This window comes from Chiloscyllium plagiosum, unplaced genomic scaffold (genome assembly GCF_037043375.1).
Source record: "Chiloscyllium plagiosum isolate Xiang-an unplaced genomic scaffold, Cpla_swu_hap1 HiC_scaffold_39, whole genome shotgun sequence".
In the NCBI taxonomy this organism is placed as follows: Eukaryota; Metazoa; Chordata; class Chondrichthyes; order Orectolobiformes; family Hemiscylliidae; genus Chiloscyllium; species Chiloscyllium plagiosum.
This window is the reverse complement of record NW_028270177.1, coordinates 18,219,003-18,238,796: the sequence shown is the minus strand read 5'-3', so window position 1 is coordinate 18,238,796 and position 19,794 is coordinate 18,219,003. Positions and strand designations below refer to the sequence as shown.

The 19,794-nt window shown below is 41.4% G+C and overlaps 1 protein-coding gene across 1 annotated transcript in view; it reads right to left on the bottom strand.

The window, feature by feature from the left end:
* Nucleotides 1-15,816, bottom strand: part of tnfaip8l3 (tumor necrosis factor, alpha-induced protein 8-like 3) — a 61,717-nt gene extending 45,901 nt beyond the window's left edge. The window contains exon 1 of the mRNA XM_043677045.2: nucleotides 15,620-15,816. Within this exon, the coding sequence (XP_043532980.2) occupies nucleotides 15,620-15,662 (43 nt within the window). The 5' untranslated portion in view covers nucleotides 15,663-15,816. The remainder of the gene's footprint in view (nucleotides 1-15,619) is intronic.
* Between the last annotated feature and the right edge of the window lie 3,978 nt (nucleotides 15,817-19,794).

Sequence of the window (19,794 nt, the reverse complement as noted above, 5' to 3'; positions counted from 1 at the left end):
AAATTCTGTGGAGTTTTGCTAGATTTCTAGTTTCATGAGGCAGAAAAATTGGACTTGAAATTCCTGGGTTTACCTCCTGGATGTTTGTGGCTGTTTATTAGAAGGTTTAATGCTGATTTAGTGACTTTTATTTCAGTTTACAAAGTTGGTTTAGCAGCAAAGTATAAATACACTTCATGCAAAGCCAAGTGATAATATTTCCTCCTTAGGGGTCATCATATATGAAATTATTCCATCAAGTTGGTCAGATAGCTCATATCAAGTCCTGAACTGGTACTAATTGGTTTGAAATATTTTGCTTTCCCCAAATCTAAAATTCCATCATTCTTTTAAAAGTATCAGAATTACAAATAGCCTACATATCAAATCCTTGACATATTTAGCACAAAATTGAAGTTTATTAAACACAATTAACACAAACTTGTTTTGATCATTTTAATACTTTCATTAATATTTAAGTTATGATGTAAGGAAAGGAATGCTCTAAGGACTTACTGAACTCTGAAGCTTGAAGTACACAAGTACAGTTGAATCTACACTGACCTTATTTGGTGAAATTAGAGTTAAGTTCCTCTTAAAGCTAAGCTTTAAGCCCTATACCCCTACATCAAGCCCACTTATTTCTACCAATGAAATGTTCTTACCACATCTAATTCATATCCTGGCTCTGTTACCTCCAAATTCAATGCTCTTCCAACCAGTCTCCAAATATCATACCTAAACTTCTAAGCGCCTTAACTGCACAAAGCTCTCCTCATGTATCTCCTTGTCAATCTACCTTGAATCGGTTTCTCTTTTTGCATCAACTCCGTAATCCCCATCCTCATCTATAAAGCCCAATTAAACCGCATTCCTTCCCATCTTGGCAACTTCCTTCAAACTTTCACCTTTGCTTATATTCTGTGCCCTTCAAGGTCTAACTCCCTACATCACCCTCTACAAATTTACCACTGGTGGGAAAGGATTCAGCTTGTGTACACTCTAGAAGTCCATGCATCTTTGTAACAGAACTTTGCACCTTTCCCACTGTAGGTTTGGCCCAAATTATTGTGCGAGACAGTGTGCCTGGTTCCTAACTGCAAGGTATCTGGAGAAGATTTATCTGTTTAAAGATGTTACATAAATGTAACCTGTAGTGACGGCCTGTTTTTCTGCACATTCTCTTGTTTAAATAGGCAATTTAATTTCCTTATCTCCACTGGTCTTAAATTTGTTTTTCTTAACACTGTCTAGCACAATAATTCATCAACACCAATTCCGCACACTAAAGTCAAACAAAATCCTTTAATATAAAACAGAAATGTCAGAAATATCCAACTATTTGTTAGATTGTCTCCTGGCTACAATTTTCTGTTTCCTTTTTAGTCTAAGTTCTGTATCAAGTGAAATAAACTCGATTCAGCAGGAATTCAAGATGATGGCACATGGCCAGAGACTTACATTTAACTAATTCTTTTGTCTGTATTTTAGCCAAACTACCCGGATTAATTATTGTCCTGCTCAAAGCCTAAAGCTTATGTTTTAACTAGACCTTCCAACTGTTTGGAAAGCTTTGGAATTATGTAAATTCAGAACCCAAAAGAGTCCAACTCCCTTCCTTTTAAAGTGAGTGCATGTGGGACAAACACTTAAATGAATAAACAGCAAATGGGAATAGAACTGAGAGGTGATAACAGAAATACTTCACTAAATGAATTAAAGCCAAATAGTTCCTAGATAAAAGGGGGAAATAACTTGGGTAGTGGATATTTGGTATATTTTTCTGTACACCAATATCCTAACATTATGCATTTCATTGTCCTGACATTACAGGAAATGTGAGCACAGAGCTTGCGGTTGGCAATACATTTCAGGTTTTAGAAAGGACGCGTAATATCTTGCCCCGAATAATATTTTTCATACATGATATGATCATACAGGTGTCAGCCTGCTTTTTTGCTGTGGTCAATGTCACCGTTTCAGCACTGGATATTTACAAAGAGGCCATTCAGCCCATTGTGTTCCTGACACCTCTCTGCAAGAGCAACTCAGCAATCTCACTCCTTTACCCTTACCTTCTAGCACAGCAAATTACATTGGTGTTCCCGCTTTGCGAGCTTTCCACCAATGGCAACAGTTTCTTCATGATTTTGAAAACCTTCAAACCCCCACTCAACATTCAATTCTCAAGAGGAGGAATCACAGAATCATACAGTAGAGAGGAGGCCTTCAGCCCCTCAAGTCCATAATGACAACAACCTACTCTAAACCCACACTCATCCCACTTTCCAATACTTGATTCACAGCCCTTGAAATTTAGAATAGAAATGCCCCAGCCTTAGTTCTGTCCACATAACTGAGCAGAGGCACGTTTTCATGTGCCCTGTTCTGAAACCTCTCTAAATGTCCTCCAAGTGTGGTGCCCAGACAGACTGCAGTCCAGAAATGTACAAATCTGCACCTCTTCCTGTCCCCAGTGAGATCTGAACAAGAGGCCAATGTCTGCAAATACATTTCCAACATGATTTACTGGATAATAAATCAGCAAAAAGGTGTTTTTTTCTGGTTCCAGTGATAAGCAACATGATCTGCATTTCTCAGTATCACACTGAGTCATGCATGATCACATTTTGCTCAGATTTTATTTCTCACGGAGGCCCCTTTTATATCTTTCCCCTCTCACCCTAAACCTATGCCCTCTAATTCTGAACTCCCCCACCACAGGGAAAAGACCTTGTCAATTTAGGGGCAACTTTTTCACACAGAGGGTGGAGAGTGTATAGAATGAGCTGTCAGAGGAAGGGGAGGAGTCTGGTACAATTACATAATTTAAAAGGCATCTGGATGGGTATATAATAGAAAGAGTTTAGAGGGATATGGGCCAAGTGCCAGCAAATGGGACTAGATTAGGTTAGAATATCTGGTCAAAGAGAACAAAGAAAATGTACAGCCCAGGAACATGCCCTTCGACCCTCCAAGCCTGAGCTGATCCAAATCCATGGTCTAAATCTGTCGCCCAATTCCTAAGCATCTGTATCCCTCTGCTCCCTACCTACTCCTGCATCTGGACAGTTGCATCTTGAATGAATCTACCGTGCCTTCCACTACTACCTCTGCTGGCAACACGTTCCAGGGACTTACCACCCTCTGTGTAAAGTACTTGCTGTGTGTATCCCCCTTAAACTTTTCACCTCACCTTGAAAGCATGACCTCATTATTGAGTCCTTCACATGGTCGAGATGGACAAGTTGGACCACAGGGTCTGTTTCCGTGCTGTGCATCTCTAGGTCTTTATTTCTTTCCCAAATTCTTTTAAGCAATTATCTTCTTACTTATTTATTCATGAGATAGATATTGGCAAAGCAAATCTTTATTGCCCATTATTAATTGCCTGCAGAAGCTGGTGCTGGGTCACCTTCGAACTGTTGCAGTTCACGTGGTGTTGTTACATCCACAGTACTGTTAGGGAGCACAGTCCAGGATTTTGACCCAGCAGCACTGAAGGAACAGCAATATTATTTCAAAATATTGTACTGGACAGCCTGTCTTTGTTCCTCATGTCTGGAAACACTCAGCCTGAGGCAGGTTAAATCAAATCTTTATTTGATGCTCAAGTTTTATTATGTTGTTTTTAAAATAGAATACAAATGCAATTGTTGAGCTCACTTCAATGAATTATAATGAAGTTTGGAATTAACTTGGCATGTATAGGAATGTAGAGGCTAAAGTGGAAAAATAACTTTTTTCAGCTCAGTCAGTGGCCACCTTACTTCAGATGGTAGGGGCTTCGTTGATGTTATTGCTATAGTTTTTCTTGAGAAGAATCAGTACAAAAATGTGTGAGGTACAAATATTACTTGCCACTTTCACTGCAAGGTAGACAAGCAGGAGGCAGGAAGAACACAGCAAGCCAGGCAGCATCAGAAGGTGGAGAAGTCAGCATTTTCGGGTGTAACCCTTTTTCAGGGGGTGGGTGTAAGGGGTGTGAGGAATTCCAGCATCTGCAGTTGTTTTGTCTCTAACTAACTATCACTCCAACCCTGAATGTTTTCTGCTTCTTGCTGCTAATGAATCATGGCCACCCTCACTTTGACAGGAATTGCTGAAAAATAATCCTGTGCAAGCATCAGCGATCTTCCCCAGTTTCGACCTTATGACAGGAAAAAAAAAAGTTTATTGATGAAGCAGCTGAGGAACTCATACAACAATGTCCCAGGCTCAGATGATTGGCCTCCATGTGTTTTATGATGCCTGGTTCCAGCCAGAGTTGAGTTTTCTGACTTCAATCTTGCTGGGGCTCATTGGTGCCACAGTCAGTCAAATGCTGTTTTGACATCAGGTGTAGTCACTCAACTCACCTCCAGAATTCAGCTGTTGTACTTCTGGATCAAATCTGAACAGGTGTGGTCCTGGTGGAAAGGAAAATAATACCGAAAGAGGCTTAGAAACGTCTAAGTGCTTCTTGATAGCATTGTCAAGAAGACCTTACATGGTTTTGCTGATTTATTTGAGTAGACGAATGGACCAAAAGTGTCAGATAGGAGTTGCCCAAAGTGTGCGAAGAACACACCTGACCATTTCTTGACACTTTGCTGTGTAGATACCGGTGTTGTTCTTCGCTGCTATAATGCAGAATGTCTTAAAGGCACATCTATTCCTGAAGCATCATTATTCAGCACTAAAGCTATTGAAGCCTTTACTGTACCCAATGCAGTGAATCATTTCTTTATTCAAATGATTTGAATTGATGAGTGATAAATATGACGGAGCCGAAGTCAAGGGGATGCAGAGATGGTTCAGCTCTTGCACTTCTAGGAATTGCAAATTCTTCAGTCATGTCTTCTATACTGTCCTGCAGACCATGCCGAGTTTGAGAACATCAAGATACTACTGATTTTTCAGCAAGAACTAATTCTGTGTCTTCAGCCTTGGGATTCTAGACAATAGGTTTAACTGACTACAAAGAAACAAACTCACCCGAAATAATTTGACAAATAAATCAAAAAATGCTTTCTTTGGAAAGAAGTTAATCTTAGATCACAATGTTGGAATCTGAAGCTTGCTCCTTATAAAATTCTAATCTATAATCCATTAAATGAATAGAACAAAATCTGTTGAAATGCGCCATTTACATAACTTGTACATGTGTAAGATTTTTATTGCTGGAAATGGTCTAAAATTCCATTACACGACTGGGAAATCAGTGATAAAACTATGACACTGGGCAGTGAGCAGTTGTCCAGGAAGAAGAGGAAAGTAGGACAAAAGTGTGATAAACCATTCTTTAGTTAAAAGGCTAGATCATTTCCTTAAAACATTCACCACAAGTCCTGAATTGCATGTACTTTTCCCAGAAACCATGCTTCCACACTTAAAAGAACCAGTGGGAAATGCTCTGCAAAGGGAGGGCAAAAAGTTATATCGAGGTTCACATGTGAAACAGCAGCTGAAGGAGGGGAGAAATGAAAGTCTGTCAAGGACAGTTTCAGGTGAAAGCTGAATGGGAATTCCTCGAAGGTATTACTCCACATGCCAAATGCTGGAATATTATGTGGAAGTGGAAAAGCAGAGCTTAGGAAATGGATTATAATGGTTTCACCTTCATTGGATGCTGCAATAATTCTGGAACGGGGAAATCTATACACACAGGATAGTTGTTAGCTAAATTGATGTGGTATCTATATTCTAGTGAACTGGTTAAGTAGGACATTTTCTTAAATATCTGTAAAGGATCTCAACTCAGGGAGACCTATAAAAATAGGCCATCAATAAAATGAGATATTTATAGAAGTGTCAGAACAGTATACTTTCTCCCATTAAGCAGAACATCAACAACTTCCAATACGTGGCAGGCGAGGAGCATAGCAAGAAATTAGATATAGAACCATAGAGTCAGAGATATACAGCATGGAAACAGACACTTCAGTCTAACCCGTCCATGTCAACCAGATATCAAATTAATCTAGACCCATTTCCAAGCATTTGGCTCTTATCCCTCTAAACCCTTCCTATCCATATACCCATCCAGATGCTTTTTAAGTGTTGAAACTGTACCAGTCTCCACTGCTTCCCCTGGCAGCTCATTCCATACATGCAACACTCTGCATGAAAAAGTTGCCCCTTAGGTCCCTTTAAACCTTTCCCTTCACACCTTAAACCTATGCCCTTTAATTCTGGACTCCCCCACCCCAGGAAAAAAGACTGTCTATTTACCCTATTCATGTCTCTCATGATTTTAAACACCTCAGGTCAACCTTCAGCCTCCGAAGGAGAGAAATTAGCCCCAGTATGTTCAGTCTCCCCCTCATAGCGCAAACCCTGGCAACATATTTGTAAATCTTTTCTGAACCCTTTCAAGTTTCACAACATCCTTTCTATAGCATAGAGACCAGAATTGCTCACAGTATTCCAAAAGTGACGTATCCAATGTCCTGTACAGCTTCAACATGACCTCCCAACTCCTATACTCAATGCACTGACCAATAATTGTAACTTAAAATTAAAAAGGTAGTATGAGAAAATGGGATATTCAAGTAATTTGTTTTCATTTAAAGGCTGCTATTAACAAAAAGATGTGGGAACATAATGTTATGATAAACAAATTAACCAAATTAGTCAGAGATTCATTGTGATTAGATTGGTATATATATTGAGGTGACCTTGCCCAAAGTATAATGAGTAAGGTAGGTGGCACAACTGCAAACTCCAACCTGCAAAATGCGTCCATGTTACTGTCTTGAGACAAAACATACTTGTTTTATTGTATGGTACTTAAATAATAAATCCATGACAATCCTGGAGAGTGGCATGGTGTAATATCCCTAGCCATCCAGAGGCTCTGGAAGCAATGGTTCAAATCCCACCATGGCAGTTGATATAGAATCTAAACTCAATTAATAACTTTGGAATGTAAACCTAATATCTGTAGTGATGACTGATAGCTATCAGCATCAGTTGTAAATAAAAGCATGTTGTTCACTTGTCATTGCAAGGAAATCATCCAATCTTACCTGGTTTGGCACACATGTGCTGCCAGACCCACCGCAATGTGATTGACTCTTAACTGCCCTCTGAAATGGTCAATTCAGTTGCAAGGGCAATTAGGAATGGGGTAGCAAACGCCTGCATTACCAGTGACACCTACTTTCTATTCAGAAACAGTGAAGCTGCACACAGTCATCTCATGCCTATTATTTTTCAGCCCTTTCTCTTTCACAGCTGTAAAGTTCTAAATATTAAACGATATTGAGAAATATCTTCAGTTTTGTTTGATCTACAACAGCACATCAAAATTCAGCCTGAATTTGACAATCACAACTTAGTAGATCATAAAAGTTTGAGAGGGGATTTAGCACCTAACTATGCTGGCACCGATTTTATGGTCATAGAGAAAGATGATGCTCACTGCTGATTTTGAAGAAAACTACCTGGAAATTTCTAGTGATCTTGGTCACATCAATTTCCCCTCTCTGGATGGGAACCTGCTCACTGATGCTCAGTTTGGGTTCCACTAGGCCCACTTAGCTCCTGACCTCATTATAGCCTTGGTTCAAACATGGACGAAAGATGAATTCCAGAAGGGCAGTCACTCTTACCTTCCTTGACATGCCAGTGTGGCATTAAAGAGCTCTAGCGAAACTGGAATAATGGGAATCAGGGGGCAAACTCTGTTGGTTGGTGTCAATCCTGGAACATAAGAAAATGTTTGTTGTTGGTGGAGGTCAGTCATCAGTTCTAGGACATAGGGTAATGTCCTAGGCCCAACTATATTCAACAATGACTTTTCCTGCACCATAAGGTCAGAAGTGGAGATGTTCACTGATGATTGCACAATGTTCAGCACCACTCATTACTTCTCAGATACTAAAGCAGCAAGTGTCCAAATGCAGCAAGAACAGGAGACTATCCACGTGTGGGCCAAAAAAATGATAAGTAACATTCATGCCACACAAATGCCAGGCAATAACCATTTGCATGGAGACAATCTAACCACTGCTTCTTAACATCCAATGGCATTGCCATCACTAAATTCCCCACTAATCAACATTGAGGTTATCATTGACCAAGAAACCGAACTGGCCTGTCCACATAAACAGTGGTTATGTGAGCAGGTCAGACGCTAGGAATACTGCGGCAAGTAACATCTCCTGACTCCTCAAATCCTGTCTACCATCTACAAGACAAAGTTAGGAGTGTGATGGAATACTCCACTTGCCTGAATGAGTGCAGCTCCAACCACACATATAACTTGATGCCATTTAGAACAAAGCACCATTGATGCTTAGTAACAGTAAAAAGTGAACTTTTATTTATTCATGGGATGTGGGCATCACTAGCTAGGACCACCACTTATTCTGGATTAGTGGTGCTGGAAGAGCACAGCAGTTCAGGCAGCATCCAAGGAGCACTGCCTGAACTGCTGTGCTCTTCCAGCACCACTAATCCAGAATCTGATTTCCAGCATCTGCAGTCATTGTTTTTACCTCGAGGACCACCACTTATTGCCCATTCCTAATTGCCCAGAGGGCTATTAAGAGTCAACCACATTGCTGTGGGTCTGGAGTCACATGTAGGCTAAGAGGGAATTACTGGATCAGGTGGGTTCTTTTTCCTGACAATCAGCAGTAGTTGTCAGAATTCTAATTTCATGGCAGGGTTGGAACCCAAGCCCCCAGAACACTTCCTGGGTCTCGGGATTAATAGGGTACTGCCTATCAGCTACAAGACACACCGCAGAAATTTACCAGAGAACTTCAACAGCACCTTCCAAACACGCAACCGCTATCATCTCGAAGGACAAGAGGAGCAGATACATTGGAATACCCGAATCCGCTCTTTCCCCTTCATGTCCTCTACCGTCCTGACCTGGAAATATATTGCTGGTCTTTCACTGTTGCTGGGTCAAAATCCTTGAATTCCCTCCCTAATGGCTTTGCGGATCAGCCTGCAGCACAGCCTGCAGCAGTTCAAGAAGGCAGTTCACTGTGACTTTCTGAAGGGCAACTAGGAATGGGCAAAAAATGCTGGCCCAGCCAGCGATACCCATGTTTCATGAGTGATTTAAAAAAAAACGTTAAATTTGGTGCTATCTCAAGAGGTGTCCAAGCATAAGCAGCCAGAATCGTTCTCACAAACCAGAAAGTTAAAAACTTTAACAAAAACCTTAAATCTAAATTTTCAGTTAACAAAATAAACAATTGCAATTAGATTTTGATGGAAGCTAAAATAGCATAAACAAATCTTGGATAAAGTCATTAATTTGAAATGTGGCATTTCCATCTGACATTGTTGGACAGATGGCCAAAGCAGAGAGGTTTTAACATTTGACATTTGAAAGAGAGCAGAGTAAGTGCAAAGCTTTGGAATTCTCTCCAAGCCACGTGCTTCTCTATCTCTCCCTCCTTTAACATTCTTCTCAAAACCCAATCTATTGTCAAGGTTCTGATAGTTTGCCTTAATGTCTTTCTAATGGCTTGGTGAGAAACACCTTGAAATTTGTAATCATGTTAAAGGCAATATCTGTGGCCCTACCTGTGTGTGCACACAGCAACACTAACATTTGAAGTAAACAATGATAACTAGGGTACCTGCTGCTTTCAGAGGGCAAAACTGCCAATAGGAATCATCTTTCTTTTTCAGACACTTCTGTTTAGTAGCCTAAGACCAATTGTATATTAGACTCCTGCTTGTAACTAGACAGGGCACAAGTAGTATATTGAAAATTGCATTGTACATTTTGTCCACTTAAAAATGTACTCTATGCACATACACTAGAAGGAGGAGTGTGGAAGAAATTTTTACAACAGCATGTGTGTTTCTGATCATGAAGTTCTTGTGAAGAAACATTCGCAAAGGCATCAAGGATGGTGTAAAATCAGAAACATTGCTTTCAGGTACAAACGGTTTTGGAAATTACTTGTCTACTTACTAAAGGCAGCAAGCTATAGTGGAGATTTCAGCACACAGATTGTGTTCGATAAACACAGGAGGCACTCCAGTTTAGGATTAGCAACAGGAACAGCTGCGCATTGTGCATGGTAGTGTAGACACTGATTTCACCAAAACAATCACTCAAAAGAAAACATAATCTCAGATCATTGCAAAGATTTTTTTCTTTGAAGGGAAGGTGTTCCTGGATCACTTATCACACTATCTGCACTGCAGATTAATATAACATTGTCTTTGCCTCATCTCCCACCTTTTCATACTACCTCATAGGCAACATCTATATTACCGTGCTGCTTTCATGTTGCAAAATGCATTGGGAGGTGTCTGGCTGTCAAAATTAAAATGCAGCATTTTTACAAAGAGCCAGAATCGTACTCCCTGTCACAGCTGATCTAGATGGACACAGAAGCTCAGTCAGTCAACTAAATTGTTGATTGGTAATGGAAATGTTGGAAGAGTTTCTTCAAATTGGGATCTTTAGCTGCTTTGATATTCCACGCAAGGGCACTCTAATACCAGGGGCAGATGAGCCTCAGAGCTGACAGCAACAGCAGTGTAGTGCGCCAGAGAATTAGAAAAAGGAAGCCCAATTTTATTGGCAACTTTACTCTCATATTCCTTGGGTGAAATATAAAAGCAGCTTTTATACGCCATCTGGCAAGATGGGATTCAGAATCATTCACAGAAGTGTTATGGCACAGAAGGTGGCCATTTGGCCCATCATGTCTGGACAGGCTCTTCAGATGAAGATCATTAACTACTGCCATACTTCTGCTCGCCCCCATAAATGCCCTCTTGAATGTCTCAATTGAACTTGCCCTCACCACATTTCCAGCCAGTGCATTCCATACCCTAAATACTTGTCGTGTTTCCTCACGTGACATTTGCTCCTTTTGCAAATTAATCTAAATCAGTGCCATCTTTTTCTTTTTAAAAGCTGGAACGGTTTCTCTCTTTCTGCACTATGCAGCCAGGTCATAATTTTGAAACCCTCTCCCAGATCTTCTCTTTGCTCCAAAGAGAACAATCAGCATTTCTGGCAACCTCACTCCCCGGATGTGGCTTTGGATTCTGAACTCCGGTTCTGGTGTGGGCATCAACACCTTCACCCAGAGACAAGGGATCTGTTAACAGAGACAGGCTGGTACATATTCATTACAATGGGACAAATTACACAGATAACTTAAGAATTCTTGAAGAATAAATTTGATACTGTAAGTGGAAAAGCACTGGGTTCATGGTGGGCTATAAGGACATCCTTGTTTCTCTCACTTCTGGTCGTGGTTATTGCTTCACTCGCTTACGTTCTTGTCTAAATAAAAATGGTACAAGCATTGCTGCCGCATAGCGCCAGGGACTCAATTCCACTCTTGGGTGACTGTGTGGCGTTTCCACATTTTCCTGTGTCTGCACAAGTTTCCTCCCATAGTCCAAAGATATGCAGGTTAGGGTGGATTGGCCATGCTAAATTGGCCATAGTGTCCAGGCTAGGTGGATTAGACATGGGAAATGCGAGGTTACAGGGATAGTGTGGGTCTGTGTGGGATGCTCTTCAGATGGTTAGCATGGACTTGATGGGCTTAATGGCCAGCTTCCACATTGTAGGGATTCTATGATAGATCAACTTCTAACCAGCCACTCCCCCAGAAATGTCCTTTGATACATCAAAGCAAGCCCTCTTTAAAATGAGTTCATGATGTACAAAATATTTACACAGCACCATGGTTAGTTAAACATAATTCAGCTACAAACAATGGCTCCAGATGTTTCCGTTGAAACAGGACAGTTTATTTATGAACAAGTAATCCCTCGGAAACTTGAAGAGATAAAACATGTGGTTTATAGGCAGCATGCTTCAGTGCTGGAATTTATGCTTTGGTTATCATTTCCACAACTAAAAAATACTCCGAAATGGAGCTGGGATCTGGGCAACAAATTATCTGTGATGTGATGCAGTAAAATACATCCGCGCCTGCAGAGTCTGGTCTGACTGCTTGCATAGATTGATATCTTCCGATCATTACGTTTCTCTGCTTTATGTTCGCAGTAATTTTATTTTGCCAGTCAGATTAAAAGCTGGAGCAAAATGTATTCACTTGCTATTCATATTATAAAACTTTAGTATTTCTGAATTATTTCCATTTGCACCATGGTGTGGATTTAGAACATTCATGATACTGGAAATGAAGCAAAGCTTGTTCACCTATGTCAGTTCAGAAACTTTGCCATCACATCATGCGCTTGCATCTGACATGGTTCAGTGATTTGCACTCTCACTCCAAGGCAGATGGATTGTAGGTTCAGTGTCCTACTCCAGAGACTCCAGCATTAAATCGAGGCTGACTGTTGTGGAATTGAAGGAACTATCTCCCTGGTTCAGACACTAAGCTCAGTCCTTCTCTTTCCATTCACACAAAAATGATTCCATGGCACGTTTGCTTGTTAAGAAAAGCAAGGTATTCTCCCCAATAGTCTGGCCAATATTTAATCCCCCACCAATTTCACAAATACAGACTGTCAAGTCATTACCGAATTGCTGTTTGTGGGATCTTGCTGTGCACATTAGCTGCCATGATTCCTACATCAAAACAGCAATGACACATCAACATTGACTTCAAAATACTTTTGACAATTCTAATGTCTTTAAAAAGGGCAAGTCTCTCTTTTCTTCATGTTTCCTTCCTGATGGGACAAAACCTTCTGCCCACTTTCTGTAGCGAGCTTGCAGGTGGCAAGGAGACTTAAGTAGGTAGGGTGGTGAACTCCACCATGCTCCTACATCCACCAGCTAGGCCCATGGTTGATGTTCTGTTCCACCACCCCCAACTAAAGACCACTTAACAGCCTCAGCCCAGTCCTGCTCCAGATGGACCTGTTCACTGAACGTCAGCTTCCCAACTCCTGGGGAGGGGTGGGGGGCTCTCGATAAAAAAAAGCATCGAGGGAATTGACATCAGGAAGTAACTGTCCTTGCTGCTGACCTCTCTACACTCCTCTCCATGCAACTCCCACTTGTATAACTGTGGCTTGCTCCTTGATCCTGGGACTCCAGTGCTTGTCGAGCCAGGAGCTGCCACTACTTTCAGTGGCACTGCTGAGCACAAGACTGGCAGGCCTGATTGATAAAGAGCTTATGCCTGAAATGCGGACTCTTGTTCCTTGGATGCTGCCTGATCTGCTGTACTTTTCCAGTGCCATGCTTTTCAACTCTGATTGATCGTCAGCCTGCGGTAGGCATGACCTGTGCCCCCTGTGTAGTGGTAATTGCGGTGAAAGGCCCATTATGGGCATTGCCATAGCCAAAATGAGGTGACACAAGGTTCTCACTGGCTCTCCACCTGCAGGTGAGACCCCTTTCCCCAAGTCCTCAACAAGATTCCACTTGAGCGGTGCTTCATAAAAATGTTCCTCTAAAGCAGGAAAATACACTTCTAAAAATGGTGCTTATTTCCCAATTTAAGGGGCATGGACATCGTCCTTTAATATAATAGTGTTCCTCCAAGTACTATAATAACAATAATTGTACAGTCTATTAATACCATCTGGCACAAAAGTAGTTATGCTGAAATGGCTTTTGCAGCATTTGCACTAACTCATGTCAACAAGAAATTGCAATTTATCCAGCATCATATTTAAAGATGGTAAGAATGTCCCAATAAGATCAGACAATAATTTGACACAGTGACATAAACAGACGTTAGGACACTCGGCCAACAGTGTGATCACAGAGGTAGATTTTAAAGAGTGACTTAAAGAAAAGGAGGGAATTCCAGGGTTAATGGCCCAGGGGAGGTGAAGGCACAGTCCCATATCAACTACCTTTTAAGGAACTTTATATTGCAAAAGTCAGATGGACACAGGCATGTGACAAACGCTTCCAAATTCAGGTCATGGACAGCATTACTGATCTAAGTGAATGTGCAATTCCAAATCTGATATTGAAATAAATGAATTACTTTTATTAAAGTAAATAATGGGGCTTGGTCTCCATAAGTTACATTCAATTGGGAATCCACATTTAGCAGCACAAGTTCATAGTGATCAGCAGGCAATCAAAAAGGGGCAAATGGACCCTTGGAGGCTGAGGGGTGACCGTATAGAGGTTTATAAAATTATGAGGGGCATGGATACGGTAAATAGACAAGGTATTTTCTCTGGGGTGGGGGAGTCCAGAACTGGAGGACATAGGGTGAGATGGGAAAGATTTAAAAGGGACCTAAGGGGTAACGTTTTCACGCAGAGGATGGTGTGCGTATGGAATGAGCTGCCAGAGGAAGTGGTGGAGGCTAGTACAATAACAACATTTAAAAGGCATCTAGATGGGTACATGATTGGGAAAGGTTTAGAGGGATATGGGCCAAGTACTGGCAAATGGGACTAGATTAACTTAGAATATCTAGTCAGCATGGACGAGTTGGACTGAAGGGTCTGTTTTCGTGCTGCACATCTCTATGACTCCAAGTGTGCCAAGGTCTTTCTACTATTCCAGAAGTTTAAGACCATGTGCTCGAGTTGGATTACTATCACAATTGTGTGACAGGAAGTGGCATTTGACTTACCTCAGCCGGTTCACACAAATTAGTGCTCTGTCGCAGACTTCCAGCTGGTATAAATCTGGTACCCAGAATGTTAGTTTTGTTTACTGTGGACCAAGATTGTATAAACAGCAATGGTATGACTGTCTGAAGCAGAGGGAAGATCACAATGCAAACAGCTGAGATTGTTAACTGGAGTCGACATCTACTCGGCACAGGAACTGTTAATCATTGAGCAACAATTACTCATTAGCAAGGCAGGAAATCCTGCCAAAAAGGAATCAGCACATTTTCAGTGGGACATTAACGCCAAGTGGAGCGGATCCCAACATTTCCTAAAAACACTAATTGATCATTAGTCATGTGCTTCCTAGTTACTTTCCCTGTCCACCATCCTTCCAGAAAGTGGGACCATCACTTCTTACAGCAAAGGAGCAGGTAGACTGCTTGACAATACAGATGCTTTGTTCTGAAACTCTGTTTGCAAACTGACAGCCCTTTTCATGAACTGGGAAACATTATTTAGGCCCAGGTGGGGCTCTGATACAAAAATACGAGAACAGCTTAATACAGATGTTAAACTGCTTTTTCTTTGATTAAGGGAGTTCAACAGCAGAGAAAGCACAAGTCATTTTTTTTCTCCTGCTGCAGGAATTGGAGTTTTTCCAAACTCAGAAATTCAGTGGAGGAATCGGCATAACTTTTTTTTGGTTAGAAATCCCCCAACACATACCGTCTGATTCCTCTGATGATCAATTTGTGCAGATTCTATGTTTGACTTGGCTGAAAGACACTTGCTGAGAACTGTGTAAGACACTAATCACAAGTTGAGAAAATGAAAAATAGACCATTAATAGACTACAGAGACGGTGAAGTTTCACCGCGGAAGCTTCCTCTGAGGGAGCTGTGTGCATTTTTCAGTGTATTTTTCTGTTACGTTAGAAACGGCAGTGGATATACATTTTACTTAGTGAAGAAGAGGACAGCAGCCATGTATTTAATCCAGTCCGCCGTCTGACCTCATTAATAACCATGCAACAGGTAGGGCACAGGTCGCCATAAGGTCACTGCCACCTTTTCAGGTTTAAGGTTTCGTGGAAATTATACAAATTGACCCCCTCCCCAAAAAAAAAGTGGAGCAAAAACACCCATCCTACCTGAGAGATCTCCTTCACCCAGTTCCCCAGACTCCAAATCCATGATTTTTCTTTCAGAGATATGAAGCCTTGCCTCAGCGACTGACAGCTGACTGACTGCTTGAAGTGAACTCTTCAGCTCAGAGCCTGCTGCACATGCAGACAGAACCACTGCTGGAAGTTAGAAGCTAAACTGAGTCAGCTCTGGGCGCTCTGCCTCATCATCTCTGCCCCTTTTTTTCAGTACACCACACAGACTGAGCTGCTGGTGATTGGCTGTGACGTCCGACTGAAACCCATTCTGTCTGAAGGGACTGCTTGATGCTGAAGAAACGAATCTGGGGATTTAAAAAAAAACTGCTTAAGTCCCCTTTATACCGTTATATATATCTAAAAACCAGAAGCATTCAAATGATTAAACACGAGCTGCATGCTCTAAGGAATTATGCGTGCAGAATTGAAGCTAACTACATGATTAATAAAGTGATAGACTTGGGGCCCCAGCTGTTTCTTGGATTGCAGTACAGTGTTCACTGTTCACAGCTTTAGTCATAGCGTTTTATAAGCCTCTGAAATTATTATATGTGGCATTCCATCCTTTGCTGCAAAATGTTTATTCATGTTTTAAACCAGCAGTATTCGGACAGTGTACTCAGGTCCTGGGGGATGGGTGAGCATTATGACTTTGTTTGGATTGCGGGAGACGTTTTAGGCCAGTGGAATATAAACCTATGAATCTCTGCTACAGTTTCCCTTCTATTCAACTCGACTAAACCGCAAAACAAAAAAAAAATTGGCACGCTGCTTTGTTCCACTGAATTGCTCTGAAGAAGAGAAAAACGGTACGTGTGAGTCACTTCCCCCGCTTGTGCCATCATTCATAAGAAAGTCTGTTCACTTCTGCACAGGGTTTTCTGGCCGGGAGATGGTAGAGCCTGTATTACTTTCATTTTGTACGGTTTTGTATCAGCTAGTGGCTCTGGGACATTTCTGAAGCAAAAGCCTGAGATTTGCTGCCCCTTTCTAAAAACTGCTAATTCTTAAAAACAAAACCCAGTTGTTTTATTGAAGCATTCGTTTCCCTCCATCTCCTTCGAGTTTAACATGTAGCTCCCCTCTGCATTGATTGAAGCAAAAGGAGGAGTTGCCACTCTGCTGTTTCTCCTGCTGCTTACTGCAATTTTTCAATTCTTCTATTCTGAAGGCAACAACATTTGGACTATGGGTTGCCCATTATACGGAGGAGTAATCTGTTGACTGTAGGAGGCCGATAATCCTTAACCAGTCTCTAATCAGATCCTTGTTCACAGGCGCTTTTAGAATCAGAATTATACAGTAGTGAAGGGGGCAATTTGACTCACTGAGTTTGCACGGGCACCTGAAAGAGCTGCCTAGTTCATCCCACTGTCAAGCTCTATTTCCGTAGCCTATACATTCATCATTTTCAACTATATTACCAGCTGTCTTTGAAACCTCCTTTGGAAACCGCCTCCACCAGGCAGTGCATCCCAAATCCTAACATTTCTCCTCATCTCACTCTTAGTTATTTTGCTAACAATCTTGAAATTGTGACACCTAGATACTGACATACAAGCTGATGGAAACAGAATATCCTTTTTTACCCTATCAAAATTGTTTATAAGTTTGAACTAGGAGAAAGTGAGGACTGCAGATGCTGAAGATCAGAGTCGAGAATGTGGTGCAGGAATGATGAAGGGTTTATGCCCGAAATGTCGATTCTCCTGCTCCTCGAATGCTGTCTGACTTGTTGTGCTTTTCCAGCACCACACTCTCGACTCATAATTTTGAACACCTCTTAATCCTCTCTGCTCCAAAGAGAATAATTCCGGTTTCTCTAATCTTTCCTTGTATCGAAAATCCCTCATTCCTGGTATCATTCCGGTAAATCTCCCTTGCACTGTCTTCGGTGCTTTAACATCTTTCTTCAAATAAAATGTCCAGAACTGAACGCAATGCTCCAAATGATTTGTAGTAGTGTTGCATCACTTTCTTGCTGTTATACTCTATGTCTCTATTTATAAACTCAAAGATCCTATAAACCTTCTTAACAACTGTTTCAACTTGCCTGACCACTTTTAGAGAATTTTGCATGTGTACCCTAGTTGGATAAATATGAAAATGGAATAGTTTGGGTTAGATGGGCTTCAGATTGTTGCACCGACCTGTGAAACCATCGAGGGCTGAAGGGCCTGTACTGTGCTGTAATGTTGTATGTTCAATGTTCTATGTCCCGCTGTTCCTGTACTCCCTTCGAAGTTGTACCATTGAGCCTGTATTGTCTGACCTTGTTTTTCTAGAAAATGTACTGCTTCACATTTCTCTGCTTTGAAAATTCACCTGCCAGGTGTCTGTCAATTTGGTCATGTCTCTTTGAAGTTGCTCAGTGTCATCCTCACAGTACACTATTCTCATCAGCTTAGTATAAACTGCACACGTAGGGATTTGCTTTCAACACCCGTATCCAGATTGTTTATGTTAGTCACAAAAGGAGTCCCAACATTGATCCCTAGGAAACATTACTTTCAACTGTTTCCAGTCTGAAAAATGCTCATCTATATCTGCCCTCTGTTTCCTTTGTTAACCAACTTCTAATCCACGCAACCAAGGACCCATCAATCTCAAACATTTCTAATTTGTGCACCAACCTGCCATGTGGAACCCTTTCAAATGCTTTCTGAAAGCCCAAATACACAACACCCACAGCACTACCCTCATTCACCGCCCATGTCACTGCATTAAAGAACAGACATGAAAATTACCCGTGACAAATCCCTGTTGACCCTCATATTAACTTAATTTTCTCTAAGTGTATATTTATTTATCCTGTATTACAGCCTCCATCAGTTTTCCCACTATTGATGTCAAGCTGACAGGTTGGTCGTTTCCTGGGTTATCCTTTGCCCCTATCTTAAACAATGGTTTCATATTTTCAATCGTCCAGTCACATCAGCCTAATGCTATATTCAAAGAAACCCAGAACATTTCTGTTAACAGCTCCACAATTTGCTCCCATATCTCTCTCAGCAAACTAGATGCATCCCACCTGAGCCGCACAACTTCTGTAACTGGAATGCTGCCAGTCTTTTTAGCACCTCTTCTTTATCACCGTACTGCTCTCTGCTCAACACCCACATTTTCAACTAGGCTAATGTTAGCATTTTCTAATTTGATAAAGACAGAAGCAAAATACTCATTTAGTTCCTCTACCAAACCCTTTGCTTCAGTGAACAGTTGACCCTGCTTGTTCCTTATGGGTCCCACTTTATACTTCACCACTCATTTAACATTAATATGTTTGAAAAACATTTTACTATTTGCTTAGCACAGCCTGCTGTCCTTTCCTCATATTTCCTCTTAGCTTTCTTTATTTCAGCCTTAGCCTCTCTCCTGCATCTGAGATACTTTTCCTGATTTCTATTGCTATTATTATTCTGTTATGCAACTTCTGCCTCATTTTTAGATTAGATTAGATTCCTTAGTGTGGAAGCAGGCCCTTCGGCCCAACAAGTCCACACCGACCCTCCGAAGAGCAACCCACCCAGACCCATTCTCCTACATTTACCCCTTCACCTAACACTATGGGCAATTTAGCATGGCCAACTCACCTAACCTGCACATTTTTTGGATTGTGGGAGGAAACCGGAGAACCGGGAGGAAACCCACGCAGACTACGGGGAGAATGTGCAAACTCCACACAGACAGTTGCCTGAGGTGGGAATTGAACCCGGGTCTCTGGCACTCTGAGGCAGCTTCGCTAACCACTGTGCCACCGTGTTTCTTCTTTATTTTCTTATCTTAGAGTCATAGAGTTATAGAGATGTATAGCACAGAAACAGGCCCTTCGGTCCAACTCATTTATGCTGACCAGATTATCCTAACCTAATCTAGCCCCTTTTGCCAGCACTTGGCCCATATCCCTCTAAACCCTTCCTATTCATACACCCATCCAGATGCCTTTTAAATGTTGTAGTTGTACCAGTCTCCACCATTTCCTCTGGCAGCTCATTCCATACACGCACCATCCTCTGTGTAAAAGAGTTCCCCTTCGGTCCTTTTTAAATTTTTCCCCTCTTACCCTAAACCAATCCCCTCTAGTTTTGGACTCCCCCACCCCAGGTAAAAGACCTTGTCTATTTATCTTAGCCATGCCTCTCATGATTTTGTAAACCTCTATA